The 20,788-nt window shown below is 36.4% G+C and overlaps 1 protein-coding gene and 2 long non-coding RNA genes across 3 annotated transcripts; 1 reads left to right on the top strand and 2 right to left on the bottom strand.

The window, feature by feature from the left end:
* Window positions 1-1,130: 1,130 nt before the first annotated feature.
* Window positions 1,131-5,480, bottom strand: LOC113295025 (DEAD-box ATP-dependent RNA helicase 56-like). The gene is made up of 12 exons (XM_026543386.1): window positions 5,337-5,480; window positions 5,125-5,241; window positions 4,638-4,738; window positions 3,802-3,974; window positions 3,464-3,695; window positions 3,162-3,280; window positions 2,605-2,661; window positions 2,338-2,522; window positions 2,047-2,191; window positions 1,841-1,924; window positions 1,677-1,740; window positions 1,131-1,509 (listed from the first exon to the last, which is right to left on the bottom strand). The coding sequence occupies exons 2-12, from the start codon at window positions 5,238-5,240 to the stop codon at window positions 1,499-1,501; spliced, it is 1,287 nt and encodes a 428-aa protein (XP_026399171.1). The 5' UTR covers window position 5,241; window positions 5,337-5,480; the 3' UTR covers window positions 1,131-1,498.
* Window positions 5,481-13,692: 8,212 nt separating this feature from the next.
* Window positions 13,693-16,061, top strand: LOC113292776. Its single transcript, XR_003331862.1, has 3 exons — window positions 13,693-13,926; window positions 14,329-14,690; window positions 15,429-16,061. It is a non-coding gene; the product is annotated as an uncharacterized LOC113292776 (long non-coding RNA).
* A 1,185-nt stretch (window positions 16,062-17,246) lies between these two features.
* LOC113293462 lies at window positions 17,247-19,604 on the bottom strand. Its single transcript, XR_003332322.1, has 5 exons — window positions 19,276-19,604; window positions 19,082-19,191; window positions 17,880-18,027; window positions 17,689-17,760; window positions 17,247-17,553 (listed from the first exon to the last, which is right to left on the bottom strand). It is a non-coding gene; the product is annotated as an uncharacterized LOC113293462 (long non-coding RNA).
* Between the last annotated feature and the right edge of the window lie 1,184 nt (window positions 19,605-20,788).

The raw sequence follows: 20,788 nt of genomic DNA, 5'->3' as shown, positions 1-20,788 counted from the left end.
CGTTACACCAAGTCACCAAGACACTTTCAGATGTTTGCAGCAGGGTGTGTGTGGCCCTGCACACCAATTTTTAGATTTCAGCAGGGTAATGGCCCTGACTCGTGAGACTATTACTTTCAATTACACTGATCAAGGGTCGGTTTCTGCAACTTCCTCCAGTAAGGGGGTTGTTAAAATGATTCCTATTCCAGAGGGGAACTTTATTTCACCGCCATGATTGTAAAAGCCTGGTTCAGAGGTTGATGAGATTAGGGGTGGTGTTCCCGGTGAGAGTATTCCCGGAGGCGTTTTTAAGTAGAATAAACTCACTGAGGTACGACCTGGTATTGTATTGAAAGATGAGAAGGATACCATCAACTGCACCTCATTACACTCGACAATAGTTTCACTTTTGCTGAGCAAAAAGAGTTACAGTGTACTGTACCCGGTGGGAGGTTGGGTCACTTCCTGATGTTTTTGTTGAACTTGGACTGGAATTTCCCTCACGCGATTACTAGGAGTGAGAACAAAGGGTACAGAAAAGCAAGGGAAAGTGTCAAAGCTGGCCAGGGGAGAGATTCTTGTGCCGAACATTGGGTCTATGTCTACAGGGGCACAAGTTCTTTCAGTGTTGCAACGAGAGATTCAGCTTCGGTATGTTTCTAGCTCAGTGCCTCCTTTGTTTCCAATGGGATAAATTTGTTTATGGAGCAAAAAATTCACCCGAGTGATCGACTCCAAACAGACGTAACGCATGTCGCGTTGCCTTCAGAAGGAAGGAAATTGATCCAAGCAAAGGAGTTGGTTTTCTACTGCAATTCAACTGCTAGAACTGCTATATGCTTTTCCTGATGCGCTTGAAATTGTATTGAATTTGTTCGATGGCTTGCTGAGCTTCTCAAACCATATGCACTTTTTTCTTGATTTGATAGTAGCTTCCCGTGTGAACAGTGATTTAGGAAACCCACTTTCAATTCTTCGCTCTTGATAAACGGTGATGTTAAATGACCATTTACTGAAAAAAGAAGGCTAAACACCTTAATCATCTAACTGTACAAGAACCATATATCGACAACCTTCCACACCTCTAGCTGTACTAAAATAGCTTTCCATTAGTAGCAAATACTAGTTGGACAGTCGGCTGATGCATATGCTATAACATGTTTTAAATTTTTAATTTGATAATCAAACATAACAAAGAAATGGAAAATCGACTCACATTCAGCTTGGTTTCATAACAATTAAAAGGCTGATCAAGCAGAATGCCAGACTAATCACTAATGTTACATATGAGAAATGTTTTAGGTATCTAGAAACTGGATAGATAATAGAAACTAGTTCACAATCTCTAGCTGCAATTTAGAAAAGAAACTGAACTTAAATCAGCAGCAGTAGAAGAAGACAGTTGCAGGAGTATCATTCAACTCCAATCACCCTCTCAAATGGTACATAAATTTAATGATGTCCTTGAAATTCAGCCTTGAAACTGTTAGCAGATCTCCCGGCTTTCTGATGAGCTTTAAGAGGGCACTGCCACAACAAAGGAAGAAACATGATAACAGTGGAACAATCAAATCATTTGTAGGATGTTCACCGCACAAAACATGCCAGTAAGTGGGTTTGCCGAAAATAAGAAACACCAAATTCAGATGCTGGTTTAGGAGTTGAGAAGTAAAAGCGCATAAAAGGGAACTTACTGTATGTTGAAGTATCAATTTGCTCTGGAAGCTCTTTAATGTCTACCTCAAACCTCTCTTGAACCTATACATGAAGTGACGAAAGTCTGAACAAACTTCCGTGAACGACTGGAAAATAAGAAATTAAAACATTGGAGACTGAGGCGAACTTAAATGCCACTAACCTGGTTAAGAACATCTGAGTCGGAAGCAGATGAGACAAAGGTAATTGCAAGCCCTTTTGTACCAAATCGACCTGCTCTGCCAACCTGCAAAAAGAAAGAGATATTACTAAGTTTAACTGAACTCATACAGTACTGAGATGTCATTGAAACAAAGACCCATGTCAAGTACAAAGGCATGAAGAAGAAACAAGAGCTCAGCAACGAACCCTATGCAAGTAAGTATCAGCAGAATCAGGCATATCATAGTTGATCACAATGTTGACGCGTTCAATGTCTATTCCTCTACCAACCAAATCCGTTGCTACAAGAATCCTCTTATGCCCCTCCTTGAAACCTTTGTAGCGAGTCAACCTATGAAATATTAAAAGAAAATCCAATTTCAGGCAACAGAGTAACAAGATGCAGATTCACTAGGGCACTTGCACCTTCACGTATACACAACAAAGTAACAAGATCAAAAGTAAATAAATGAAATCTAAGAAGAAGAGAACATATACCTTTCTTCCTGAGACATTCCAGAATGGATGCAAATTGATGGGAAGTTGCACTCCACGAGTAACTTGTTAAGTTCAGCTGCTCTGCTCACACTTTTGACAAAAATTACAACTTGATTGAAGTCCAACGCATCCAGTAGATCATTCAATTTGCGGTTTTTCTCCAGCTCGGTCAATTTTATGTAGTGCTGAGCGAAACAGAAAAGTAATTAAGGAAAATGTTGAGAGACGTACAAAATAACCAGTAAATAAATGATAGATAATTAATACCTGCACGAGCCCGTGTAGGGTCAACTTCGCCTCATCGTCAACATAGATTTCCATTGGCTGTAAGTAAAATGTCAGATCAAAGCAGATTAGGCCTTTCCTTCATGATAACTGAACCAAGATACGTGCGAACGACTCCCAAGAACATAGGATCCGCAAATACTTCGTCCCGAATAAAATTCACTCACTGCTTAAGAATGATGAAACTACACTACATTGAACTCTGTCACAAACCCCTCCAAGCTGAAGTATAACCAATGGATGACATGGTAACAGCAGCGACAAATGACCCAAGACAAAAGTTCTAAAGAACAAAATAATCATGACCCAATGAAAGCTGTATTCTAAAAGCTGCTAGATTACAGGGTACAAGGAAAAGGTCTACAGGTACTGAACACCATTATCCCAAAAGCTTCCAGAAGCTATCCAGAACACAATGCATGAAGTAGAGTGCACTGCTGAACACTTTCGAGATCTTGTTGTCTGATATAATCTACTACAAAGAACTGGTCTCAAAAAACAACTTCAGAAATTGAGGGGTACTGGCCACAGGACATTACATCTTGCATAAATTTCTTGCAGACAGGACGAATTTCCTTGCTGAGTGTGGCTGAAAACATCATGACTTGCTTATCATGAGGAGTCATCTTGAAAATCTCCTGTACATCTTTTCGCATGTCTACAAAATTTACAGAACAGTGAGATAACTTTTTTAAGGAAAAGAAATATAGACAAGAAGCTGATAGTTGGCATATCAGCAATCAAGAAAACAAATACATCAAGAAAACAAATACAGAGGTTTGGACCAAAAGCTGCAATAGTCGAGAGTATTTCAGGTTTGACTATTTGCAAAGAACCATACCAAGAGACTCCAGCATTTTATCACATTCATCAAGAATGAAGTGCCTAACATTCTTCAATGCAAGGTCCTTTTCCCTGGCCAATGCTAGTATCCTTCCAGGAGTACCAACAACAACATGAGGGCACTCGTTTTTCAATAATTCCTTGTGGGTCTTGATGTTAACACCACCATAGAACACAGCAACTTTAATATCAGGCAGGTATGTGCTGAACCGTTCAAACTCGTGGCAGATCTGTGGTTGAAATATAAGCATCAACAGAAAATGGTCAAAATCTTCATTAACTAGAACAGAGAACAAAAGGGGGTCTGTGATACGAAAGTTTAATATGAACACAAACCTGGTAAGCCAATTCTCGAGTGTGACACAAGATTAGAGCAGCAACTTGTCCAGCAACAGGCTCAATCTGCTGCAATGTCGAGAGGACAAAGACAGCAGTTTTTCCCATCCCAGACTTTGCTTGACAGATAACATCCATACCCAAAATAGCTTGAGGAATGCATTCGTGTTGAACTGATTGAGAACCAAAAGAAAAATTGGAGCCGAGGACCCTCAGTGAGTAAGAAATGATCTCCGAGAACTCTAATGGAAATGGTAACCAATAAATTTTTGCCTCCAAAACCAGGAGTACAGAACTAGTGTTTTTTACCTGCAAGTCAAACAACACCCCTCAGAATATGACTCCAGTAACGTGTACTAAAATACAACCACCCATACTACCAACAGGACTATATCAAAACTAGCCAACTGAATCATAATCTAAGATTACAAAGAAAGTACAATACAACCCCCCATAGCACGATACTCAACTTCGAGTACCAACAGGACTATATCAAAACTAGCCAACATAATCTAAGATTACAAAGAAAGTGCAATACAACCCTCCATAGCACGATACTTAACCTCGAGTACGAACAGGACTATATCAAAACTAGCCAACATAATCTAAGATTACAAAGAATGTACAATACAACCCCCCATAGCACGATAGTCGACTTCGAGTACCAACAGGACTGAATCAAAACTAGCCAATAATCTAAGATTACAAAGAAAGTACAATACAACCCCCCAAAGCTCGATATGCAACTTCAAGTACCAACAGGACTATATCAAAACATGGAAGCAGATACACAAAGAAATAGCTAATAAAAAAGAATCCAAGTAAAAGTAAATTGCCTTCAGATGGATGCTCAAATCCCGAATCAACAATTGCTCTAAGAAGCTCCGGCTTTAATAGAAAATCTCTGAATCCAGAACTGTGTATTCCAACATAACCCCTGCACCATTCCAAAACATTCAAATTAGCCTCAAGCTTAAGGATTTCAAATCATTCGAAAATAATTCCAATTTCTAGGGTTTTGAAGAAAACCCAAAAGAAATCAACCTCAAAAATCTAAAATCGCATCAATTTCAGTCGCAAAATTTCAGCTTCCAAAAAGCCAAAATTATAATCACTTATGAATTTCATATGAAAAATTCCACCCTTCTACCAATCTCAAAATTACATCAATTTCATTCAAAATTTTTTTCCTTTCTAGGGTTTTGAAGAAAAACCCAAAACAAACTTAACCCCAAAGGAAAAAAACATATCAATTTCATACAAAAATTTTCAACTTAGGGTTTCGAAAGGAAAAACGAAGAAATTTCTAAAATTTCTTCTTACTTTTTGGCAACTTCGCCAGTAGCTTTAGCACCATTAGAATCTGGTACTTTCTCTTCTTCCTCTTCATAATCAAGAAGCTCCTCCTCGTACGTATCGATCTCTTTTGTTTCTCCCATTCTTTAAGACACAAAACAATCAAAATTAGGGTTTGTTTTCAACAGATCTTTTAAACAAAATCAAAACCCAACCAAGAAATTCAAAAATCTTCTTACCTTTACTGATAAATTAGGGTTTTGAAAAAATTCGTAAAAACCCTAGAGATTTGTGGGGTTTGCTGTGCGAGTCGAAGAGAGTGTTTGTGAAGTGAATATCTCTTTGGGTTGGGTATTTATCGAAACGAGAAATTTAGATCTTGTTGCTAGGTGTGATCTTGTCCGTTGATATTTTTATTTTATGGTTGCCAGGTGAGATTATTGGACGGCTTAGAATGGTTGGAAATAACACAAAATTGGTTAAAAAGACCAAAATCAACAATTCCTGGGTGAAATGGACAGTTAAATTTTGATACTGTTAGACAAAAATGTAAAAATAGGAAGGATGTAACCAGTTTCATCGTGCCCATTTTTAAATATTTTTTCTTATTTTTAATTTACACAGGATTTATTCAGTTTCATCCTTGCTATTTTTGCCATTTCACCCAAACTATTTTTTACTCGTCCATTTGAACCGTGATTTTAAAATATTTGGACAAATGACCCATTTTCCGTTGAAAAAATTTATTTTTGGGAAAATGATCTTTATTGAGTCGAATGGGTGAGTTTTTGTGACTAGATTGAGTCGAGAATAATTTGCTGGGTTGAATCGGAGGATAATTTGCTGGGTTGAATCGGAGGAGTATGTTTTGCTTAGGGCAATTCCTACGGTAATGTTCAAACTCAAAATTTTGTTGAGCCACGTAGATGGTTAAACGGGTTTCTCCACTATGGTAAAGCAGAGTAAAATGAACAGATTTGGTTTTCTAGGGACCCACTAGTATTTCTTTTTAATATAAAATGCTTCGTAGGATAAAGTTCAAATATAAAATATAATATTTTGGTGAGATAAAATAGGATGAAGTGAGATAAAATAGGATAAAAGTGAGATAAAATAGGATAAAGTGAGATAAATATTAGTAAGATAACAGAATTTGCAGTGGGCGTTTGTGGTAGAAACGCCGGAGTTTGTGGTAGGAACGCCCGCGGTTGTGGTGGAAACGCCCGCGTTTTATCTTGGCACGCGTGGATTACCTAGGCTCACGCGTCCTTCCCTCAAGCGCGCGCTGGGTGTTCCTTCTCGATGTTCAAATCAACAATTATGTTGACTTGATCATCCATTTTTCGTGTTTGTTGATCTCATAGTGGGAGCAAAATGAACAAAGTCCAAATTTGTTCATTCCATAGGAACTGCTCTTAGAGCAAGTTATGGAACGAGGAGGAGGTCCATCAGGGGTTAGCCCAATTGATCAGGAGCCTGACTCTCAAGTAGGAGGTCAGCGAAACGAGTCTCCACTTACGAGTTTGGAGATCTCATTAAATACTCCTTTTATATGTATTTACATAGTTAGATTCTTAATGTAGTTTCTTTCTTAAAAAAAGCAACAACTATAGAACGAGGGTGATATTCATTTTTCTTTCTTTTTTTTTTTGAAATAAACACTTTTATATTGATACAAACTTATAGATAGATGACAAGGACAAGTACTACAAATACGAAGCTAAGAAAACTAACTAACTAACAAACCTGTAGACTTAGAGAACACTAATAAGGACTACAAGACTAACCAAAGCATGATCAGAACGAGGGTAATATGGATGATGAGTTTGATCAAAAAAAACCAAAATAGGTGCTATTATGGAGTGAGAACACTCACTCATACCTCAATAATCATTCATACACTCTGTTAAGTCGAAGAAGTGGGCGACAATGGAAATTAGCCGCTTGGAAGAAAACAAAACACTTTGAGCGGTTAAACATTTTCCTCTCAAACATATTTTTTAAGTTTTATTAATTTAAAACTCTACGGGACCTATTATTAGGTTTTATTTAAAAAAAAAAAAAGATACGAGGAGGCATGTATTCAGCCGCTTGGAGAGAATTTTTCTCCCCAGGTGGTAAACATCAGCCGCTTAGTCAATTAAATTAGTTTCCCATGGTCGCAAAAACATTTATTGAGCTAGTCCCTCATTGGTTTTGACAGTGAATGATTGTTCTTAACACTTATTTCATATCTCTTGCTCTTAGAACAAATTCTATGAGTAGTGTTACTGCTTCATTTTGAAGGAGTGGCTACAACTTAGAGTCCTCTATGAGAGTCTTTCACCCCATTTTCACCGCCAACTCTTTCATACACTTGTTCGGATGAATGAGTTGGTAATGGAGATTATATGGACTGTCCCGTGTGAAAAATTTGAGCTGCACGGGGGTCCTTCTCTCGTGTAGCAAAAACAACTGCATTATATGGTGGACTGTCTCCCATGTAACAATTTTTTTTCTTTGGAAGAGAGACAGTCCCCCGTGTAAGAGCATTTTGGGTATTATTTTTTTAGACTATTTATCTCGACGGGGATAGTCTCCCACCTAGTCTTCTTTTCCTCATATCCGACAGTGGGATCCCTCTTTCGGTTAATTGAGTGCTCCTTCAAAATGAAGGAGTTAGTCTCATTTAGAGACTACCCATAGCCCATACTCTTAGGAAAGTTTATTTAGATGCCTTTATTTTTTTTCCTTATGTATTTGCAAATTGCAAACTGGCCCAAAAATTCAGAAATGATATATCGGAAAAAAAAATTTGGTTTCCGATTATTGTAGGTTGATTATTTCTCCCTTCTATCTTCTAAAAGAAAAAAGTTCTCCTGAGGTTCTCATGGATCCGAAAAAATAGGAACAAAAAAACCGATGAAAGCCTGTTAATTGCCATCGATTCAGAAGTTCCTTCTTAACTGCGTAAAAATATAAATTAGTAAATGATCAGAATGAAACTCCAGTCTCACTCGAGACTCAAAGTCTCGTGCTACATAGCGTGGAGTTCGAGTCCTCATTATTAGGAGGTTTCACAAAAAGTGCACCTCCTATAAATCTACGGTTTCCTCATCATTAGGGGGGCTTCACAAAAAATGCACCTCCTATCAATCTACAATTTGGGAAAGTTTGGGAAAAAACACTACATGCTTTCCCACGTTACATAATATGTAGAAATAGTAATGAGGTTGATGATGATATCTCAAAATATGTTATACACTGTAATTTTGCTCCTTGGATTTTGTACTTACTAGCATTGTTTTTTTATTACTAGCAAAAGAGTGTCATGATGTAAATTTTTAAGCTCTTTAGTAAAATTACCATCTATCAGAGCCAAGAAATATTGGGGTTTGCATGTTCAAATATTGTAGGTTGCATGTAACAATAATTTAACCCATTAGCTCTCTAAAAGAATTTTAACAGATGAAGCCTCCTAATAACATACTCAACATGTTTGGGTATCAAAATTATTCAAAGTTTTGTTTCTTTAAAAGCAGATATCAATCACGTAAATCAACAACGAAAAAATTTGTTTCACAAATTTTTATTTTTTTTATCTAAAGACTTAAAGACCTAGATAAATAAAGTTTTCATGTTGAATAGTGATGAAACCCTCGCTTCTTATTGGTCAAAACCGTCGCTTTTTTGAGTTTTGTGAAACGAGCGTTTTGGTGAGGACACTTGGCAACGTATAACTGTGACCTACCATGTTGGAATTCTATCCAAATTTAATTTCAAAATTGAAACCGTTAACCTATCGTATTAGGACTCAAAACTACATTAGGAAACCAAAATATGTATCAGCAAAGCTGGCGATGTACGTTTAACCATCCTTATAAAGCTATGGTTTCATCCATCAGTCTGCTTTAATTTTTTTCTTATATGCGCCTCCACCGCTGAATCATCTTTCATTGTTTTCTTCATCTCTTGAATAGTATCTGCAACCGTTAGCTTCTCAACCAATAGAGGTGATACTATTTATTTTTACACTATTTGAAGCTCTATGTTTGTTAAGGATCGAGCAAGAGACAGGAGAGTATAAACACGGAAGCATTAAAAGACTACATTTATAATAATTCGGTGTATCTTTCTCATTAATTCTTCAAGTTATTTATATAATCACAAGACTTGGTTCTCAAGATATTCAATTCCTAATATAACTCAAACTAAGCTAAATTATATTTCCTAATTATAGTCTCCTATTATACTTCCTAATACTCTCCCTCAAGATGGAGCATGGAGATCACGAATGCCCATCTTGGACAAAAGAAATTTAAATTGATCTTTCCTAACGCTCTTCCGAAAATATCTTCCAATCATAGTTTAAGGACGTTTCGGTCTCCTTCGTAGTTTAAGAACGTTTCGGTCCCATCTTCGTAGTTTAAGGACATTACGGTCCCAATGGAAGTTTAAGGACATTACAGTCTCCTCTTCTTAGATTGAGGAACCTGTTGTCGTAATTTGGTGACTGGAGTGATGGTGTTAGATGGTTATCCATCCATGGTCCGGTGTTGGTGACTAAGAAGAGACGATGTTAATGGAGATTAAAAAGGTGCTCGACGAGTTTGAGATGAATTAGAAGATTTTGGTGTTTCTGTTGAATTGAATGAATGTTATGAGTGTGAATGAAATAAAATTTGCAGGGAAGAAGATGTGGCAAGAGTTAGAAACCATACCAAACTCTTTCATTCCTTGTAGTTTGTGATATGCACATAAGGTGTTTGCTTAAATGCCTGAATGGTTTGCAAACATAAGCTTGACTGAAAGTAGTCTACGCTGAAGAGTAGGAGAAACAACAACAACGTTTAAGAAGGAAGAAAGAAACGAGACAAAAAAAGATTGTAATAAAATATTAAAAACAAAGAAGTGTGACGGTTTTCGCAACAAAAGCGTGACTGGAACAAGAGAAGAAGAGAAGAAGAGAAAAAGAAACAGCAAGGTTGTGCGAAAAAAAAAAATCACCAAGAGGTGATAAGAAAAAAAACAACAATAGTAGGTTAAAATCCTATGAGTTGTCGAGAGAGTACGAAAAGTATTCTATTGAAGAAAAAAAACCAAGAGTACGAGAAGTATTCTACCGAAGAAACGACGAGGACCGCAATGTCCTTAAACTATAATTAGGACCGCAACGTCCCTAAACTAAGAAGAGGGGACCGTAATGTCCTTAAACTTCCATTTGGACCGTAATGTCTTTAAACTACAAAGATGGACCTAACATTCTTACGAAGAGGACCGAAATGTCCTTAAACTACGAAGATGGGACCGAAACGTCCTCAAACTACGAAGATGACCGAAATGTCCTTAAACTACGAATATGGGACCGAAACGTCCTTAAACTACGAAGGGGACCGAAACGTCCTTAAACTATGATTGGAAGATATTTTCGGAAGAGCGTTAGGCTCAGTTTAAATTTCTTTTGTCCAAGATGGGAATTCGTGATCTCCATGCTCCATCTTGAGGGAGGGTCGAGCAAGAGAGCAAGAGAGAGGAGAGTATAAACGCGGAAACATTAAAAGACTATATTGATAATAATTTGGTGTATCTTTCTCATTAATTCTTCAAGCTATTTATACAATCACAAGACTTGGTTCTCAAGACACAAGACTTGGTTCTCAAGATATTCAATTCCTAATATAACTCAAACTAAACTAAATTATATCTCCTAATTAGAGTCTCATATTATACTTCCTAATAATGTTACTTTTTTTCTGTCAAATTTAGTGCATGAATTTTGGTTCTTCACTTGAACTTTCCACTTATGTCAGTGTCAACCAGCTGAACTCTTTACTCTGATCTCTCAAATGGTAGATAATCTTAAAGGCACGTTTGCAGTTGAGTTATTAGTCCGTTTTGTTGGATGGAATTCTAACAGTAGGTGTGAGAGGAATTATAGAGTTGCACCTGATTTGAAGAGAAAATGAGGATGAACAACGTGAATAATTTCATCATGAGGGTTGTAGAAATACAGAAAAATGAGCAAAAAATTGATCAGGAGAGCTCTCCTCTCTGCTTGAATACAGCAACAAGGTTGAAGGCTAAACTGATGGACGCGTGCATCGACTACAACAATTTGAAAGCCGCAACTCAACCAAGTCTGATTTCGAAGGAGAGTATGGACGCGGGCAGGCAATATGTAATATGGGCCATTATATCTTCTCTTATTTTATGTAATCTCTCTCTATGATTCTGGCTTACTACCTTCTTTTTGCTCTGAGTATTAGGTATACATTTACTGCGGAAGCTGTTTACTCTGAACTTGCCAAGAAATTACTATTGAATATGCTGGTAATTCTGTTTATAAGATATACTGTCGACAGGGGCGGAAGCACAGGTTGACTAAACCTGGTTGTAGCCCCTCTTTTTTCTTACAAAACGTCACCAAGGTAGTAATTCACCCTTTGCAAAAAAAATTGTATCAGTTTAGCCCACCATACTCATCAGTTTAGTCCACCAATCACACCTGTTTAGTCCACCATATTCATATTTGTGTTTCTTGTTAGCAGAGTAGAAGAAGAAGAAGAATATAGAACAAAAAGGAAGATTTAGTCCATATTGTGCAGTCTTAGAATTGCTTTCTAAGTGTTTGTTTAATTGGTTCAAAGTAGTTGCTTACTAAGTGTTTGTTTCATTACAGAACATTAGCCATGCTTTAATTTTGTTTTTGTGAAACAATGGAACACTACTTGTTCTCTAATTTTTGGTGCATGAGATAAAGCTGAAGTTTTACAGTTGTATTCATCTTCTACTTGGTGTGTATGGCCTATTATTTTCATACTCCAAGATAAAAATTCAACCTCCCAGACCTAACATTTTCTTTCTGCGTATATAGCTTGGCACTATATCATTGGACAAAGAATGTTGAGAGAACACTAAGAAACTCATCAACGTACACTGTAGAAGACAGTTCCAAAGAGATTGTCAATGAAGAGTCAATATTTTCATGCTTGAATTCAATTGGGTACGTCAGCTGAATTGTATCCAAAGCTTCTCTTACTCATGATCTCTTGTGCTTTTAAACGCCTAATGGTGAATATGGAATGCACACTATTGGTTTAAATTTATTGGTGTTCTTTTTTTTATCCTACCTGCGTATATTACTTCAAAGGAAGTAATGCAAATGCTAGGGTGAAAATGCATTATAGATCTGCGAAGGTGCCTTCATACGGTTTCCTTAATTTTGTTCGCCGACATTTTCGTTGTTATGCAGTAAACTCATCTATGAGTACCCAGAAATGGATCCTGAATCATATACTTTGAAGGACCATATGATAAAAGATTGTACACATCTTGTAGTAATTAACACCATGTATGGATTATCAAAAATGAACATGGTAAAATCCCAAGTATCCATACAGGCATAGAGGATACGAAGAAGTAATTGCACTACTGAAAACTTAACTGCACTGCTTCAAACTATAGTTACTCTGTTGGGCAAGGGTCCAATATAAGCTTCATCCCAATATTCCGTGTGTTGATTATTGGTATTTTCAGTCTCCACGTCGCAGTATCGTATGTATCTAAGTCCCTGCAATTACAGTAATTCAAAAGCTACTCTTCTGCTTTAGTCTTATATATACTTTGGAAACATGCATTTGATCCAGTTCCAGTTAATCAAGCTTTTGTGGAGTGGAAATCTATCGGCGTAATTAAGAAAAATATGGCATTTTTGGGTGTGTCTTTCAAAAATATCGAAAATGTAAATTAATACACAAATATGGGTTTGTGTACCATTTTTACCCCTAACAAATAACTTTATTACAATGTTGTCTTAAAAATTAGTGGACCTTCCATGTTCGTTGTAATTATTTTCAAATACCATCATGGGTAAATAAATTGGTTAACGTGAATGTCTGCTTAAGTAAGGAGGGTAAAGCGAATGAGACGAAATCTACGGTTAGGAATACAAGGCGAATGTTTGAACTAATTTTTTTTTTCCGGAGGAAAGGTGTTTATTCATTTTTTTTATTCTTTTTTGCTTGTTGTATAACTTTTGGTTTTTGTATAGCTACATCTTTAAAAAAGATGATTGTATTGTATCAAATTTTATTTTGTATTTTTAATCAAATCATAACTTTGTTTATTCAAAAGAATAAAGTTAAAATAAATAAGATATTTGGTTTATTGTTAAGGTCCATAATTTAAAGTCCGGACCTCTAACCGGATCTTTTGAGATTATTCAAAAATACTATAATTGGAATTTGTTTTAAAAAAATAGGTCAAAAAAATACGGATTTTTTCTTGCTAAAGTCTGGACCTTTTAAAAATCTCAAATATGGGTTACCACCTAGGAGTCACATATGTTCAGGAAGATCTGGACCATTAGACTTGGTGTCCAGACCTTAGGTGCCAGATAAGCACCACGTGGGCTAAGGAAGGTCCTCATTTTTAAAACTAAGGTCCGGACCAAACCATCTACGTCATCATCCCAATAGTGTTATTTAATTTTTTTAACCTTACATCTCTATTACACCTCTTTCAAGGTCCACAAAAGTTTGCACTTTGACGTCTTAATTTTTCGTTCTTATTTCATTTTCCTTCCTTCCTTCCTCGTAGAAGTATACCACAGCATCATATGCTAAAGTCTACCCCTCCATCACCTTGTTCCTCTCCTTCTCCTCTCCTTCTTCTTCTTCTTCTTTTTGTGTTATTCTCCTTCTTCATATCATATGATGTCTGTCTAAGGCGACACCATCAAAGTTAGGGTTTGATTACAAGTTCAATTTTGCTTGTCCATGGGTTTCTTCCACAATTTGTCTTCCGAATTTCTTATCAGACCATTATTTGATCGTGCCAAATTCATTCGCGGTATGTACACCGGAAATCCAAACAACTTAATCTTTTCCTTTATCCTAATTTTTTTGATTAGGTTAGAAAAAGTAAAGATTGAAATTATAGTTAATCTTCTCAGATCCCAATTGTTTTGTTTTTTTGTTTTGTTTGTTTCTTTCTTTCTTTCTTTGGAATTTGTATCTCTTCTTTCACGTTTTTAGACCTCCTCTTTTGATCCATTATGATTTTTTCTGTTAAACGAAAAGAAAATATTATTGCTCATTTACTGTTTGATAAAATGCTTCAAGGAAGTATTTGTGTTTGCCGACTTCCACGAGTTTTTTTATTTAAGGTTTTAGTAATGGTTCTTCGTAAGAGTTAAGAAAAAATTTGAGTACAGGTATATGGAACTAACAATGAGATAATAATTTTTGACAGGCATTAGCAGAGTCAATTGGCGATTGGTATTGTGGGTAAACGATATGTTACTGATTAAGTAGTGTACTCCAGCATTCTGAGAACCAATTGGTGTTGTTTATAGTGCATATTAGTTAAACTGCTATGGGAAATTGTGGTGTTCGGCTGTACTATGAGGACTACAAGGTCCACAAAGACCATATTAGTTAAATTGTAATACTTTGGTACTGACGTACTCGCAGTTATGCTCTAATGTTCGAGCATTGATGGCAATTTTCTTGAGTTTATTTTTCGCAGTCTCATCGATGTCCCCTCTCCATAGCGTAGCTGCCGTTCTGTTATAGTCGTTGCAGTCAGGGAAAGCGCTCCCGGAGACTAGCACGGTATGCATTTGGTCCTAAACTAATAATCCTCATTCTTCGATTGTGCCAACTAATTACAGTCATCGTCTATATTTGGTGTTTATAAAGTCTATATTAGACAATTGTGCTAACTAATTACAGTTATTGTCTGATCATTTCTATTCTCATTACTTATTTAGTCAAACTTATTTCTATATATTCTCATTATTTAGTTTTATCTCAAACTTCAGTACTCTTGCGTTTCTGCCTTAATTATATTTTCTCATTTTGTCCTCTTATTATTATTTCTCATTTAGTCATAAATGGAGATACGCAGAATTTTAGGTATAATAGAGAAGTAAATGGAAATTGAATCTATAGTATTATTTATATATGCATATAGGAGTAATTAGGATTGGGTTAGAAAGTTAACTAATATAAGTTGTATTATTAATTGGGAAAGATTTTAATTTAATTTTTGGAGAAAGATAAGAACATGTGTATTTGTTAGGTTGAATCAGTATAAAAAGAAGTCATAAATTAGGCACGACATTTATTCTTTCTTCTGCCGGTAGCTAGGGTTTGGTGCATTAAAATCACAAACTCTTGTTGTATCGATTTGGATTTAACTCTGCATTCAATATGCACAAACGCAAAGTAATAACGCAAGTATGTTGATCTGATTTTTTTATTGCTGGTGGTAAATTTTTTTTGTTCCAAGTATTACAATTTAGATTTTGTTATTTATGTGGTGATCAAAGATTGTTTTACTGTTAGCAGGGTTGTCCCTACACACAGTGGTGATGATGAGGCTGCATACGAAAGTGCTGAAAGAAGCCCATTTAGCAGTCCAAAATTACCTTGGGGAGCTGAACAATACCCGGATTATAATCGGACATTCGATACTACTCCAACACAGTAAGGATATGTGGCTGCCACCCTATACTATCTTTTCTTTCTCCAAACTTCTGAAGCAGTCCCGGGAAAATTTCAAAGGCCCAAACCTACAACGCACACAGCTTCGATTATTATATTAGACATATAATGCATTACATCAAGAAAATTCATCTTACCACCAGCACATGCGGCAATCCTTGAGACTTAAAAGTCGGTAGTCCTTCCTTCTTGTAATTGTTGGTTTGATAGACCAACGCAGACCTAATTTTTGTAATGGTCCTGTCGTACACTAATTCCCCCCAAGGATACTTGTTAAACTCTGTAAGGTTGTCGACAAGGTGCCAGAACTCATCCTCGACATTAGCATCATTTGCATGCCCCAGAAGGAAGAAGTGGACAAAATACAATAAAGCCACTTTGACCCTTTCTTCACTAGAACAATCAACCCTTTTCTCGGCTACTATGACTTTGTTTTTACTTTCAAGTTTAACCTTTGTGTTTTTAGGTTCTTTCTTTTTTGAACTAGATTCAACCTCTTTGCCTAATATAAAATCCCTCAGATGAGAACCTTTTACGCTGTCAATGGTGGAAAAATACCTTGTCTTAAGGGTAGATGGTTCCGCTGGACAGATAAAGGCTTGATCTGGCTTCCTAAAACTAAGACCAGAAATCAAAGTAAACTCGAGCTTCCCAAAGCAGAGATCTTTGTCAAAAGGGTTGTCACAAATCTTTATAGAGCCTGATTTCTTGTCAGGAACCTTCCCGAAGCCAAATTCCTCGTCACAAACCCTGAACCATGTTTCTACGACTTTTTCTTCGGCCTTTTCTGTTGGAAAAAATTGGGTTTCACAAAGGATGAATGAATCAGAGAAGAAAGTGTTGCACTCCAAAACTCTCAAGGCTTGTATAAATTTCTTTTAGACAAATATTTCTACCCTCCCAATAACAATTGGCGATTACAACAGGTATGCGAAATATTGCCTTCAGGATACAATGAAAGCCCTGCAACGAAAACTGAATTCAAGGTTTGTACCCCTTGATTCAATCAAGAACACACAAAGAGATTTCTGATTTCTGATGATGCTTTTTGAAACAGAGAAAACAGATTGATTTTTCTTATATGTTAAACGAAACTGGGAGAAGCTATTTATAAAGGGTTTTGCACCTGTTGGGAATAGGTTTTTATTCGCCAACAGGTTTCTATTCACGAAACGTCAGGTTCCTTCATCAACAGACATCAATGGTGTCTTTTGGATTCGAAATTTTCGAACAGGCTTTTATCGGCCAAATAAAACCGTCAGTTCAAAAAATTCTATGCCCCCCAGGACCCCCCTTTGGTTAGCGGCGTTGAAAATATTCCAACATCTCTTGCTGGGTTCACTTGTTTGTAGTTTGTCTTCAGACACTACATCCGTCCGATGATCACTTTTCCTGGGACGGGGGAGTAGTAAAAGGGAATTATTTATGCAAGTAATGGCTTCTGCCATTCTTGTGCAAAAGAATGCCTAATTCACAGCAGGAGTATATATGCTCTGATTATCAAAGAGAACTAAACAACATAATATCTAAAAATTAATCTACTAAAATTCATTTACACCATTGAAACAAAAGAAAAAATACCATGAAAAATTGAATGATCAGAATGAGTCTAAGCGCCAGCAACAACCATTGTTCAAGCATGCTTCTCGAGTAGTTTAAAATACAAGCAATCCATCCTGGGGGGCGATGCCCCCAGGACCCCCCTTTGGTTAGCGGCGTTGAAAATATTCCAACATTTTCTCCGGGAACAACAGGGTAGGAAACCTCCCTAGACAATAAGTAATTAACTAACGCCCCAGACCACGACTGTTCTTCTGGCATGTCAAGAAGATGCCCAATTGCAGTTGTTCGGAAAATGGCTTGCTCATGGTCTTCCAATTTTTCACGTAGTTCTTTTAAAGACAACAAGCTGGAGTAAGTCGTAATCTTTCTGTAGCCATCCCTGTATTTCTGGGGGTGGATATACGTCCTACAAAACACAATTGCATTGATAAACATTTGTGCAGAAGTCATTACACTCATTACTATAAGAGAATAAAACTAGATATTGTAGGATTAATGAAATAAAACTGCCATAATAGTGTTTCCAATTGCACCTATTTACCTGTTCTTCACCACTGGCATTGAATCTTTATGTTTTGTTGGAACCTCTCCGGGAATACACATAACTTGGCACCTATGACAATAGTTTTGGGTTAGTAATGATCTCAAGAATAGTAGTTCTAGTTATAAAACAACGTAAGAATGCTACACATACAAAGGTGTGCTAATGCGGAAAAGGAGAGGGTGGGAAACCTTGTTCAAAACCTTGTTCCAGGGATATATGGCAACTGATTGTATGCTTCCTTATAACAACCTTGAAACTGCTCAATGGCGATCTTGCACTTCTTCCCTGCGACAGTTCGCCTCAACACCAAAATCTTGTTTTATAAAACTGTGCAAGCTGCAAGTGAAACACACAAATATGGATAAATTAAAAATCTAATCTCCACTCTGGATCAATATACAGTGCTGCATTAATAAATTCTTTTGTCCAGAAAAATGGAACCCCAGCCTCTAGGCCCCAAGCAAAGTTGATTTATTAGCTCTCAAACAATCATATTGATGGAAATCAGAACTTCGATGGTTGCAGATCTTACTAAATCTTCAGGGAAATAAAATGTAAATGTTGGAGAGTAATCACAGTTCAACAGTCCGGTGCAAGAATTATCAAATAAAAATCCCCATATTTTTATCATAATCAATGAGTTATCACAAGTTCAAAGCGATAAAAATTCAATAAATGAAAACCCTCTACCTTGACGTAAATAACAACACAAACCAAAGAGTATCCAAGCACCACGTTTTAGTTATACAGATGCAACATTTTGCAGTTTTAAAGAAGACAGAAACCAACTGGGTCGATATATAGGAGGCATCAATGGAATAAATACCATGGATGAGATGATTATAGCGAAGTGCATACCTTCCAAAATGAAAAGTATGGCCAAAGAACAGGAAACCAAGACTGACGACAATAAAAACGGTGAATGGTTTGAGCATAGATTTAAAAGGAGGGCCTTTTGTACGCATACACCATCTTAGCACAGTACCACAAAAATACTCCCGACAACTGCCTAACATTGATATATTCAAACCCAAAAGTCACCTATACTAGCAACAAATACAACCAGGAAACATGATATGATCAAATTGAAATCTTCTTAGGGATAGTAGAATCTTGCTTAGCTCCATTTTATCTGTAATGATCCACGCAGATGGATCTCTTTCCGCAATTACAGATATAATTACACATTGAATTGTTCCATAAGCGACTGTAAAGGGTTACAATATTCGTCGGCTCTGAGAATTCTTTTACTAGTTTAACCTATTTTTAAATGAGAAACAAAAACTTTTACTGTTTTAACCTATTTTTAAATGAGAAACAAAAATATTATAAATCTCCATAATATCTAAGAAATGCATGAATTCATAATTGGTAGATATACAAACAGCACCTGGATTATGTTCCAGACAGAAGTACAAACTGGAGCAATGGCAAGTAAAGTACATCCAAGAATCCAACTATCTGGTGTAGAGCCCAAGAGAAATAATGGAATTTCCTGGTCTAAAGAAAAGAATTCAAATTGTTTCAAGCGATTAGTAACTCAAAGCTATTCACCAGGATGAAAAGGGAGAGACAGATTTATACCTTCACATAGCTCTAATCTTCTTTCACATGTTCCCAAATCACAGAAAACACTTTTTTTTTTCCACGGCAAAACAACAAAAACCCTAAATCCACTAGAATAAGATTAATGGATCCATTATAATAAAATTAAGAATCCTAAATCCTGAAAAACAACTTTCTTATGTTATCTCCTAAAGATGAAAACAAAAAGGTATTTCATTTCGGCAACCAGGCAAGAACCCTAAAATAAAAAACAATAACTTATAAACCCTAAATCATACACGAAGTTGATGAAGATTTTTGTTTCATAACCTAGAATACATAGTAAGGGTTTTCGTAACTTTGGGGTTTTCGCATCCTTGGTTCAAAAAATCAACACCCTCGGAGAAGAGATCATCCAATCATCCAAAGAATTTCAAACAGACAAACCCTTTTGTTCTTTTTTCTTGGATTAATAGTCACCGATTAAATATAAAAATATAATTAATATTATAAAAATAAAAATCCAGCGAAGCTGCTGAGTTTGCAGCTGACTAAGACGAAGCCAATCCTATTTTAACTGAAAGGTGTGGACTTTACTGGTATTATAGTAAATACCTATAGACATTTGCCTATAATAGTCCGAAAGTCTTATATTTATGTATTAATTTATTTGTTTGATATTTTTAGAAGAAATTTTCAAAATGTACCTATTTTCTATAATTAAAACAAATCTATTGCAAGGCACTAATCATGTATACTTTGGAAGTTTTTCTTATCAACATATAGCACATTTTTGTACATTGCTGTTTCGCTCGAGTAATAGTCTTATTTCATTAGTACTTTGAAACTGAAATGGTACGTGTTCTCCCACATTTATATGGGTGTGGCAATTTTTTTTTTAACCCCCCTCATTTTGAAAATCTGGTTCCGCCATTGACTGTCAAAGACTTGAAGTTATAGATTACTTATGACAAGCAGTTTCCAGTTCTTTAATTCTCGCGTATATGGTATGAAATCTTAGTATCATATGTATAAAATTCCTAGAACATCCTGTTAATTAGTGTTCATTGTGCCTTGAGCCATTGAATTATGAACACTTCAATCTAATATATTCGCGTGTATTACATGCCCGATGCATAGTACGGGCACAAATCTAGTTTGTCTAGATTTCAAAAGTAACTTATAACAATGCATCCGACCACCCTTTTGGCGAGAATTAAAATCAGGAGGCACGCGGCTAGTTAGAATTATGGGTCAGTTAAACAGAGTCAAATGGACAGAGCTATGATCGATTAGTGGGTCGAGATGTGATCTCCAAGTTCAACCTAGACGAACTCTCAACATCTCTGTCTTTGCTAAACACCTTTCTTTCTTAGAATATGGATGGGGTGGGTGGTGGGTGGGGGATCTCAACGAAAGAACTTAATACACATGACATGACCGGGTTTATTTTTGAAGTCTAGGGGCTCCAAACATTGGTTTTTGAGTGCTCAGTGAAGAAAGCGGGGTCATTAAATAGTAATCAACAAAATCTCTTATCCTACTAATTTTG

Source organism: Papaver somniferum, chromosome 7 (assembly GCF_003573695.1).
Source record: "Papaver somniferum cultivar HN1 chromosome 7, ASM357369v1, whole genome shotgun sequence".
NCBI lineage: Eukaryota > Viridiplantae > Streptophyta > Magnoliopsida > Ranunculales > Papaveraceae > Papaver > Papaver somniferum.
The sequence above is the reverse complement of the archived record's forward strand: the minus strand, read 5'-3'. Positions and strand labels throughout refer to the sequence as shown.

Excerpts from the sequence above, each read along its gene's own strand:
- LOC113295025 (XM_026543386.1), bottom strand. The coding sequence starts at position 5,240 with ATGGGAGAAACAAAAGAGATCGATACGTACGAGGAGGAGCTTCTTGAT. Across the intron at positions 3,696-3,801 it reads CTCGAGAATTGGCTTACCAG|ATCTGCCACGAGTTTGAACG; the intron begins GTTTGTGTTCAT and ends TTTCAACCACAG. Across the intron at positions 2,662-3,161 it reads GCAAGAAATTTATGCAAGAT|CCAATGGAAATCTATGTTGA; the intron begins GTAATGTCCTGT and ends TTTTACTTACAG.